Source organism: Hemitrygon akajei, chromosome 11 (genome assembly GCF_048418815.1).
Source record: "Hemitrygon akajei chromosome 11, sHemAka1.3, whole genome shotgun sequence".
In the NCBI taxonomy this organism is placed as follows: Eukaryota; Metazoa; Chordata; class Chondrichthyes; order Myliobatiformes; family Dasyatidae; genus Hemitrygon; species Hemitrygon akajei.
Window position 1 is genome coordinate 7,265,447 of NC_133134.1, and position 12,295 is coordinate 7,277,741.

Genomic DNA, 12,295 nt, shown 5'->3' on the forward strand with positions numbered 1-12,295 from the left:
AACTGGGCTAGAAAATGGAACTGAACAAGACTTAACTCAAACTATCCAGGATGGAGTAACTGTATTGAATGATTATCCATCCACTTATTATCCACACATCCATGTGTTCACTTACTTCAACACCGATGTTATGTGCCATCTACATTTACTCAACCACACTTCTTCAACAGCATGTTGCTAGCCTCTGCTTCCCAGCAAGGTAAACATTGCAGGCTTCAAATTCAAAGTAAATATATCATCAAAAAACATATACTATGTCACCATATAATAGCTTGATATTTGTTTTCTTGTGGGCATTCACAGTAGAACAGAGAAATACAATGGAATCAATGGTTGCTTGTCAGTCTTTGTTTCAATGTGCAGAAGAAGACAAACTATGCAAACAAATAAACATAAGTCCATAGGTTGTAGAGTCAGTTCAGAGTTGAGGTTACTCATGCTGGTTCAAGATCTTGATGGTTTCAATGTTGATGGTGACCCCATAGAGAGCATCCAGCCCAGACAGGGTACCTGGCCAAGTACTAAACACCTGTGTTGATCAGCTGGCCGGAGTGTTCACTGATACCTTTAACCTCTTGCTTTGGCAGTGTAATGTACCTTCGTCCTTCAAGCAGGCCTCTATTATACCAGTTGCTAAGAAGAATGTGGTAACCTGCCTGAATGACTATCATCCAGTAGCACTTGCATCACAATTATGAAGTGATTTGAGAAGTTGGTAATGAAATGTATCAACTCCTGCCTGAGAAGTGACTTGGATTCGCTCCAGTTTGCTCCAATTCATCACAACAGGTTCACCACAGATACCATTTCATTGGCTCTTCACTGAACCCTAGAACATCTGGACGATGAAGATGGCTACATCAGGATGCTCTTCATTGACTGCAGCTCAGCATTAATCAATATGCTCAAGCTTATGCCTCAAAACTTGTGCAACTGGAATCCTCACTTGTAGACCCCAGTCAGTTTGGATTGACAACAACATCTCTTCCACAGTCTCCCTCAGCACAAATGCACAACATGTCTGTATGCTTACCCCCTGCTCTATTTGCTTTATACTTATGACTGTGAGGCTAAGTAAGCTCAAATACCATATTTAATTTGCTGATGGCATCGCTATCGTTGGCCAAATCAAAGCTGGTGACGAATCATCATACAAGAGGGAGACTGGAAATTTGGCTAAATGATGCCACATCAACAGTCGCCCACTCAATGTCAGTAAGACCAAGGAGCTGATGATTGACTACAGGAGGAGGAAACTGGAAGTCCATGAACCAGTCCTCATTGGAGCAATCAGAGGTGGAGAGGATTAGAAACTTTAAATTCCTTCATGCTATAATTTCAGAGGACCTGTCTTGAGTCCCACATTTAAGCACCTTTACTTTCTTAGAAGTTTGAAAAGCTTCAGCTTATCATCAAAAACTTTGACAAACTTTTATAGATGTTAAGTGGAGAGTATATTGACTAGTTGCATCACTGGTACACCAGTGGCTTTGAATGGAAAAACTGACAAAAAGTCGTGGATATAGTCCAGTCCATCACGGGTAAAGCCCTTCCGACCATTGAGCACATCTACATGGAGCAGTTGCAGGAAAGCAGCATCCATCGTCAGAGACCCCCACCTCTCAGGTCATGCTTTCTTCTCTCTGTTACTATCAGGAAGAAGGTACAAAAGCTTCATGACCCATACCACCAGGTTTAGGAACAAGAGGGGATAACCTTCAACCGTCAGGCTATTGAACAAGAGGGGATTAACTTCCCGCACCCCATCTCTGAACTATTCCCTAACCTATGGACTCACTTTCAAGGACTTTTCATCTCAAGGTTTCAGTTTTATTGCTTATTTATTTATGCTATTTTTCTCCTTTTGTATCTGCATAGTTTGTGGTCTTTTGCATATTGGTGTTTGTCCATCTTGTTGGGTGCAGTATTTTCATTGATTCTGTTGCGTTTCTTTGTATTTATTGTGAATGCCCACAAGAAAATGAATCTCAGGGTTGTATATGGTGACATATATGTACTTTGATAATAAGTTTACTTTGAACTTTGAACTCTGCTTGAACCTGGTGGTGTGGGACCTAATGCTCTTGTACCTCCTTCCAGATGGCACTTATCACACTATCCTGACTTGGAAGTACCATTACTCATTGTAGCTAGAGTGAAATCCTGCAATTCTCTACCCATGAGCAATCTAGGAATATCTTTAAAAATGTACTATTTTGGTTTAAATGTAAACCTAGGTTTTTAAACTGGTCATTGTTCTGCTGTGAAGTAGGGTGTTTGATAACTTAAGAAGGAGGTGTTTAGAGTGGATATTAGAAGGGGATTGATAAAACCAACCTCAGAAATGGTGAAATGTTTGAATCTGTGGTATAAATCATTGTCTTAAGGATCTACAGCCTTTGGCTAACTCTGATATTTTGATGATATCCCATACCTATTGCTGTTAATATACTCTTTTGAATTTAATGCAGATATGTTCAGTCTATTAATTTTTTAAATGTCATAGAGTTGCAAAAGATGTATATATATTTTTAACTTTTAATTTGGATAATCACTAACATTTCCCTCAGAATTTGCATGACTGACCAAGTCTCTGTCAAGTATTCCAGAATTTTGTCTCTTTCCTGTTGTTGTCCTTTCCTGAGGATGAATGCTTGGCAACCCAAGTTGAGTAATGTGGATTTGCCAGAGAAATGTACAAACATCCTTTGTCACCTGCTGCAGTGTCCTTGTCCTTTTCCACATCGCATGTAATCAAGAATGTTTGTGGGAAATTAGAGGCTTCCTGTTTCAGTGAACTGAAGTATTTAAAAGTGCTCTCTCCATGTTTTGGAAAGGTTCTTCTTGGGGAATTCTACCAGGATTCCAGTTTAATCAGAGTGATTATTAAAGAACTGAAGCCCAGTGCAAGCTCAACGGAGCATCATCGATTCCTTCAAAATGGAGAAGCTTACAGGTTAGTTAATAATTTTTCACTATAAAACTACAATATACAGAAAATTGTAAACCATTGGATCAACATGCTTTTTGATCTCTACAAACCCCAGTAATGGATTTTATGAGCAATTGACTTATTAGATTTTGTGGATTGTAAGTTGAGCAGTTGCAGATACAAATCTGAAATTGCTGAAAAATAAAATCTCTCTTTGCATTAACTTGGGTATTAAGAGAGTTAAGGGGTATGAGGTGATTGTAGGGAAGTGGTGCAGATCAGCTGCAGCATTGTTGAGGGGTTGAGCAGATGCGAGGGGCTGAAGGGTCCATTCCTATTTAACTTTCGTTTGTGTATTTTAAAAATTGAACTGTTTAAAAACGGCTGACATAGAAACTTCCTTTGTTATTGTTGATTAGAACTACTTAACCGTTGAGTAATTCATTAGCTTTTTGCCAATTGAAATCGAAATTAGGCACTTAGTTATTTTCAATACATGGCCATGCTACAAACTATGACTATGTCACTTAAGTATCATTGAATGAATTGTTTTAGCAGATGCTTTTGGTAGATTTGTTTAGAACATATATTTGTACAGTACTGTGCAAAAGGCTTAGGCACCCAGATTTTTATACAAATTTTGTTTTAGATATTTATCTTTTGTCTTCTGCATTAGTGTGTCAGTAGAAAAGAGCAAATTTTAGAGTTCCAAACATTGATGTTCCAAAAAATTAAATGTTAGAGAATTTTTTGTATTTTGTGAATGAAAGTAACATATTAAGTAATAGACACTTTTCAAATAAAAACTTGATTACTTTATAGATATATAGCCCAGTGCATGATTAAACAAGTGATCAATTTCATAATGAGTTAAATGAACTAAACTGATTAACTGAAACAGAAAAGGGTGAAGAAAGAGTCAAACTGGGCAAAAGATAGCCAAACTAAAAGGTAACGGTGTGGCAGATGTGACTGCTTAACCTTCAAATCATCAGTTCTTACACCATGGCAAGAGTGAGCATGACAACTAGACACAAGATGGTCAACCTGCATCAGCAAGGTCTCTCCTAAGCTGAAATTTCCCAGCAAACAGGAGTTTCAAGATGTGCTGTCCAAACTCTTTTGAAGAAGCACAAATAATGGGCAAGGTGAGGGACCAGAAACACAGCAGCTGGCCACAGAAACTGACTGCAGCAGTCGAGATGTATCAAACCAATGTCCTTTCTAGATCAGAAGTTGTCCAGCACTGCCATCAGCTCACATAAACCATTGGAATCCAAGTACACCCCTATATAGTCTAGAGAAGTCGTGATAAAGTGGTCTTCATGGAAGAGTTGCTGCCAAAAGGCCATTCCTCCAAAGTGGAAACAAAGCCAAGAGACTCACCTATGCACAAAAGCACAAGGACAGGAGTGCTGAACAATGACAGCAAGGCTCTGGACTGATGAGACAAAATTTGAAACTTTTGGTTCAGACAGGAGGCAGTTTGTCTCTGGAAGAGTTGGAGAGCATTTCATGGATGAGCATCTGCTGCCAACCGTGAAGCACAGCCAAGGTTCCCTGCTGGTTTGGGGCTACATATTTGCAAATGGAGTTGGTGATCTGTTCAGAATTAATGGAAACCTCGATGCTGAGAAGTACAAGCAGATCCCCATCCATCACATAATGCCACCAGGGAGGTGTTGATCAGTCCCAACTTCAGTCTGCAGCAGGACAATGACCTCAAACACACAACCAAGGTCATAAAGAACTATCCTCAGCACAAAGAAGAACAAGAAGTCCTTTAACAGCCGGTTTGGCCTTCACAGAGCCCTGATCTCAACATCAGAGATGTTGTCTGGAATTACCTGGAGAGACAGCTGAAGTCTGCAGAAGAACTGTGGCAAGTTCTCTAAGATGCTTGGGACAACCTAGCAGCCGATTTTCCTATAAATCTGAACCATAGTGTACCTAAGATAATTGAGGTTTTAAAGGCAGACCTATTGCAACAAATATTAACTTGATTTAGTTTTTCTTAACTGTTTACTACCCTTTATAGTAATTTTTGATATTTAAAAACATTTCATTAATTTTGAAAGCATCTTTGTTTTACAGAATTTTTTTTACATGCAACTAAGACTTTTGCACAGTTCTGTGTATATATACCAGTCGCATTTCTGTCTTTCACTCTCTCACTCAAAATGATAACTAGTTCACCACTGCAATAAACCTTTTACTACACTTCTCTCCAAGTTAACAGTCAAGGCATTTAATTCAAGATTCAACATTGTTTAACGTTGTTTGCAGGCCTCAAGTATAAAGGAGAATGAAATAATTGTAACTTGGATCTAATGCAGCACAAAAAAAAAGATAAATAGCACAATAATAAAAAAATGCAACAAATATAAATACTTAAGATAGATACATTGATTGTATGTACATAAAGTGATGCTAGGTACAGGAGTGTCTGTACATAATGTGACTGACAGGAAATGATAAAGTAGTGGGGTGGGTTAGTGGGTGGAGGTGTTCATTAGCCTTACTCCTTGGGGAAAGTAACTGTATTGGGGTGGTCTAGGCATGGATACAACTTAGCCTCCACCCTGATGGGAGTGGGACAAACAGTTCATGAGCAGGATAGATGGGTGGTTGAGAATGCCCACTTTCTTATTAACCACCCCTGAGTCTAATACACACTAGCAGCATTTTATAGCAACAAATTATCATGCAATTTCTGGGAGGAGATGCTGACTCCACACCTGAGGTTAGGATTGAACCCACTTTCAGTGCAGTGTCACTGTGCCACCTTTTTCTTGTATTGCTCTTAGTCGTCTGAATGATTTGCAGAAATTGTTTTGTCATCAAAGGGCATTGAAAATGATTAAGTGCTCCCCTTGAGGTTAGATTTGTATGTGGGATTTTTTGCAAGACTCTGTTTACAAATTTGTTCGTATGAAAAGTACCATTGGCAGTGAAAATGGGGAAGTAATTTTGAGATACTGTCAGTTTCCACAGAAGTCTTTTGCCTAATAGTTTTGCTCTTTGTTTCTAATTTCAGAGTTCTGCACCATCCAAATGTGCTTCATTGCTTGGGACAATGTGTGGAAGCTGTTCCTTACCTGTTGGTATTTGAATTCTGTCAGCTGGTAAGTAAATAGAAAGTTAATGCTGTAAGCCACAACAAGGTTTCTATTAACCTCTGCTTCATAACCCAGTGAAATACTGATTTTCCTTAGTTACTGTAGCAGAAATAGACTACTGTACAGCAAAAGGGATAATGCCAGTTAAAACAGGCTGCCGCATGACTTTAGAGCCTGCTGCGCGTGCTTTAGCGCTGCACCTGCATTCTTTTAATTCCTGAATGTTGAGTTTCATCTGTTATTAATGCAGCTGGACATAGGAGGGGCTGCTGAACACAGTAATTAAGAGATCTAAGATTTGTGTCTAAACCAGCTGCTTTTTGATCTGAGACTATGTAAATATTCCCATAAGGGGAAAAATGCATTAAGCATTTATTTCTAAATTATCTGAAGAGAATTTATTTGCATTGTTGGCAATGTTCTTCCCAACAGAGGATTTTTCTTTTCATGCTTGCTTCCCCTTTATCTTAAAGAATATTTTAAAGCTGTTCATAAATAATTTTAACAACTACTTTTAATTGTTGCCTTCCGTGTTCGTGTTATGAAAATGTACAAGAAAATTGCTATTCCGTTAAAGGTTGGATGAATTCCCAACAGAAAGGGGTTGAGAAGTTTCAGGATATTACCCTGATTTCAAAATGAAGATACACCTACACCCACTATTTTAAAAGTTCTTTATTCAGTAGGTTGAAATAATGTTTTTCCGATTACACTGAAAAAATGAGTAACTTGTGGGTGTAAGCGTGATTCATCATGATTCATTTTTTAAAAATTTCCAGTGCAGTATTTCAATTGGTTAAGTACAAAAGACGTAGGGAAAGAATTAGGCCATTTGGCCCATCAAATCTGCTCTGCCATTTAGTCATGGCTGATTCTTTTTTCACCTCCTCAGCCCCACTCCCCGGTCTTCTCCCTGTAACCTTCGATGCTGTGTCCAATCAAGAACCTATCAATCTCTGCCTTAAATACAATCAACGACCTGACCTCCACAGCCACCTGTGGTATCAAAACCCACAAATTCACTACCCTCTGGCTAAAGAAATTTCACCACATTTCTGTTTTAAATGGACACCCCACTATCCTGAGGCTGTGCCCTTTTGCCCTAGACTCATAGGAAACATCTTTCCACATCTACTCTGTTTAGACATTTCAACTTTTAAAAGGTTTCAGTGAGATCCCCTCCCCCACTCATCCTTCTCAATTCGAGCACGTACAACCCAGAGCCTTCAAGTTTTCTTCATATGATACCCTTTCATACCTGGAAACATCCTTGTGAACTTCCTCTGAATCCTCTCCAATGCCGATACATCTTTTCTTAGATGAGGAGCCTAAAGGTATTCACAAATATTCATGGTGAGGCCTCACTAATGCCTTATAAAGCTCCAGCATCACATCCCTACTCTTGTGTTCTAGACCTCTTGAAATGAATGCTAACATTGCATGTGCCTTCCTCACCACTGACTCAATCTGCAAGCTAACCCTTTGCATCTCAGATTTTTGGATTTTCTCCCCGTTTAGAAAATTGTCCGCACATTTATTTCTGCTACCGAAGTGCATGGGCATGCATTTTCCAACATTGTATTTCACTTGCCACTTTTTTGTTCATTTTCCTAATCTAAGTCTTTCTGTGGCTACCTGTTTCCTCAACACTACCTGCCCCTCCACCAATTTTTGTGTCATCTGCAAACTTGGCAGTAAAGCCATCTGTTCCATCATTTATACAGCATTAAAAGAAGTGGTCCCAACATCAACCCCTATGGAACATCACTAGTCACTGGTAGCCAACCAGAAAAGTATCCTTTTATTCCTACTCGCTGCCTCCTACCAATTAGCCAATGCTCTAACCATGCCAGTAACTTTCCTGTAATGCTGTGGGCTTTTAACTTGGTAAGTAGCCTCATGTGTGGCACCTTGCCAAAGACCTTCTGGAAGTCCAAAGATTCAACATCCATTACATCTCCTTTATCTATCCTACTTGTAATCTCCTCAAAGAATTCCAACAAGCTCGTCAGGCAAAATTTTCCCTTTAGGAAACCATGCTGACTTTGTACTATCTTGTCCCGTGTCACCAAGTACTCCATTACCTCATCCTTAACAATTGAACCCAACATCTTCTCAACCACTGAGGTCAAGCTAACTGGTCTATAATTTAGTTTCTGCTACCTTCCTCCTTTCTTAAATAGTGGAGTAACATTTGCAATTTTCCAGTCAGTTCAGTGATTTTTGAAATATCCTTATTAATGCCTCCACAATCTCTACTGCTGTCTCTTTCAGAACCCTAGGGTGCAGTTCATCTTGTCCAGGTGACTTGTGTACCCTTTTGTCTTTCAGCTTTTTGAGCACTTTCTCTTTTGTAATTATAACTGTATTCACTTCTCTTCCCTCACACCCTTCAACATCTGACACACTGCTAGTGTCTTCCACGGTAAAGATTGATGCAGTACACTCATGTAATTCATTTCCATATCCCCATTATTATTTCTCCAGCCTCATTTTCTACCAGTCCTATATCTTTTTTTAAACACACTTGAAAAAGCTATTCCTATCCACTTTATATTTAATCTTTTCCCTCCTAATGATTCTTTTGGTTGATTTCTGTAGGTTTTTAAAAACTTCCCAATCCTCTGTCTTCCCAGTAATTTTTGCTTTGTTATATGCCCTCTCTTTTGCTTTTACATTAGCTTTGACTTCCCTTGTCAGCCACAGTTGTGCCATTTTGCCTTTGTTTTTGGAATACATCTATCCTGCTCCTTCCTCATTTTCCCCAGAAACTCGAGCCATTGCCGCTCTGCTGTCATCCCTGCCTGCATCTCCTTCCAATTTATTTTGGCCAACTCCTCTCATACCACTGTATTCCTTTACTCTGCTGAAATACTGCTATATCATTTAATTAGCTTTTGCATTTTCTATTTGCAATCAGCTACCTTGTGCATAAAGCTTTATCTATATTTGTGATACTGAATGATTTTATTTTAATTGAACTTGGTTGTGATGGAGAGCACTTGGTAAATACACTCCTTTCACACGCATTTACTTTGCCTTGCCATTCTTTTGTCACTGCACCGAGTGTATGCACTCAGAATCTTCCTCAATGCATTCTCAAAATGGATCCTAAACTGAGCCAATGCGCTTGGGTTGGCTTTATTGCCTTTCTTGCCATACATGGAATATTCCATTTCTTTGGTAACAGGGATGTGGAAATGTGTATATGTCGTTTGTATACTGGATTTAAAGTAGATGCTTCTGTTTATTTTTTGTAATATAATTGTAACTGTATTGTGGAGTGCATCATATTCTAATTCATTTAGAGCCCCAAGTTAACTTTGTGAATAATTAAAGACAATGTGTCCTGGTGCCTGATAAATGGGGCTCATTGCCCTCCATATGAGAGAGAGAGATGGGGTGCTAGAAGTATAGAGCTATTATTGTGTTTTCTGGTAGATATCTTTTTGTCAATGTTGGCAGTTTTCATTATTTTTGCTAATTTTTATAAGTTTGATTTTTGACGCACCGAATAAGCACCCTTGCACTAAAATGCTAAGTGACTCCAGCCATTTATCCGTTAGTCATAACCCACATATCTAACATTGGATATAGTGGCTTTACTTGTGCCTGTGCAGAAATCTATATCATGGAGAAAAGTTAGAATTGTTTTCTGATTAACTTTTAAATGAGTTGCATCTAACCTTATCTGTAGATAGAATGCTTGTTTTGTTTTGTTAATGGTATTTGAGTGACCTATTTTGTAATGTTCCTGCTATAGTAACTTAGGCTTGACCTTGACCTTGGGTGTTGGCTGTATAAAGTTTGCATGTTTCCATGTAGCTGTGGACTTCCCTTGTTGCTCTAATTTCCTCCCAAGTCCTAAAGACATACTGATAGGGTGTATTGCAGCTGAATTGATGGGAATCTGAGAGAGCAAGTTACCAATAAAGACACAACTTTTGTGAATGTTTTGAGTGCCTCTGTGCTGAGTGAACTCCTATTATTGTAAGAAAACTATGAAAATTAAAAATATATTTTGCTCTTTGATCATTAAAGTTGGTGTTGAGTTAGGACTGAAGTTGGCATTAGACCAGCAGTGGATTGGGGGTTCCATTTTATGAGTTTTCTGATCATGCGTACTGTATTTGAAAAATTAGTTGACTATGATTGATTGAGATGTACAAGGGATATGTGGACTGTTTACCATCATATGCACTGTTCATCCTCTGAGCTCAATTAGAAAAAGGAATTTCTATCAATCTGCCAATAAACTAATCTAACCTAATCCGGAGCATTAAATTAAAATGTGTGCTTCAGTAAAGTAATGGACAGTGCAACCTTTAAAACATGGAATTCCTTAATCTTTAATCAATATTGTTGTGGCTTGGATTAGACTTTAAATTGCTTCCTGAGATGTGAGGATTTTACTTTTAGAAAGTCTATAGATTACAATTTAGAAAATAAAACACTCGTTTCACAGTATGTAATGTTTCTTTCTGATGATAGTAGTTTTCTCTGTAGTTTTCAATTGAATTTAGGTTGGTTCCCCTAGTTGCAACAAATCCAATTTTCTCATGAAATGTACTGAAATGGATGCTAAATGTATTGGGTATACAGAGATAACCTCATGTTGGGATAGTGACTGCATGCCTTGTTTTGCTGGGATTGCCATGGCTATGTTTAAAACTGGGAATAAAAGTGTGTGTTTTTGATATAAAAGAATTATAGTCCTAGTGTTGCATTAATTATTGCTTTGTTGCATGTATTGGAGATAAAAAGATATATCTAGTTTATCACTGACATTTTGGAGTGTTAATGAACTGAAGAGATAAAGGGAAGATAGAAGTGGATAAAGTTTACCACCATCTATATCTTATGGTAATTTTTAATATTTATGTATCGCACTGTACGGCTGCCATGAAATGGCAAATATCACGACATATGTCAGTGATAATAAAACTGAATCTGATTCTAAAAATGAAAATTGACACTTAAGTTAGTTTTTATAGTATGAAAGCAGATGCTTGTGAAGGCTAACTTGAACAGCTGATATCAAATACTTGAAGCTGATTAACAGTACATGTCACAACATCCTTCTCAAAGGCAGCATTGATAACTGTCTTTCATTTCACTTTCCCTGATCACCAAAATTTAATTATGCCCGATGGAAATTTCCTAATGATGAATAACTTTCAATACAAAAGGTGATTCAGTCACTCAATTCTTATATGTATTCGTTGTTTATGTTAAATTTTGTGTATATACCAACCAAGCATTAGGACTGAAAAATATATGAATAATATAGATACTGCATTCTGTGTTGAATGCTAAATTGCTGTGGGCAACTTTGTTAATTATTTTGTTTCTGCTCAACAGAATCAGTTGATTATCACTGAAAGCTGTCATAAAATTTGTTTTGCATAGGTAGCACAATGCAAGACATAAAATTACTACATGTTAAATAGTGTAGAAGATTAATAATGAGGTAGTGTTCGTAGAACATTACAACACAGTGCAGGCCCTAAGGCCCACAATGTTTTTAACCTGCTCTAAGATCAAATCCTTCCCTCCTATATAGCCTACCATTTTTCTATAATCCATGTGCCTGTCTAAGTGTTTCTTAAATGTCCCTAATGAATCTGCTCCTCCCACCACTCCTGACAGGATATTCTCTGTGTAAATTCTCTGAGATCCTCCCTATACTTCCTAGTACCTCACGCTATTCCCCCTTGTATTAGCCATTTCTGCTTTCGTTGAAAAGGCTGTTGTTGTCCAATCTCTGCCTGTTATCATCTTACACACCTCTATCAAATCGCCTCTTGTCGTCCTTTGCTCTACAGATGAAAGCCCTAGCTTGCTCAACTTGGCTTCATCAGACATGCTCTCTAGTGCAGGAAGCATTCTGGTAGACCTCTGTACGGCTCCAAAGCTTCCACATCCTACAATGAGGAGACCAGAGCTGATTAACCAGTATTTAGAGCTGCAACATTACCTTGCGGCCCTTCAACACAATCCGCTGACTAATGAAAGCCAACGCACCATACACCTTCTTAGCAGCCCTATTAACTTGTGCGGCAACTTTGACTCTAAGATCCCTCTGGGAAGTCTGCAAGCCTGGTATAACCAAAGTCCCGAAGGTATGGTATTAGAGGTTACAATTAATGTTAAGACATTCTTTGCTGTTTTTTCATTTTGTCCAATGTTCTAATCTGCTACTCATCTAGGTATGTACAATTATTTCATTTACATTTCATACTAC

At 38.3% G+C, this 12,295-nt stretch overlaps 1 protein-coding gene across 1 annotated transcript in view; it reads left to right on the plus strand.

Annotated features, from left to right (window-relative positions):
- Positions 1-12,295, plus strand: part of lmtk2 (lemur tyrosine kinase 2) — a 121,736-nt gene that overhangs the window by 41,303 nt on the left and 68,138 nt on the right. The window contains exons 5-6 of the mRNA XM_073060177.1: positions 2,838-2,956; positions 5,970-6,057. Of these exons, the coding sequence (XP_072916278.1) occupies positions 2,838-2,956; positions 5,970-6,057 (207 nt within the window). The remainder of the gene's footprint in view (positions 1-2,837; positions 2,957-5,969; positions 6,058-12,295) is intronic.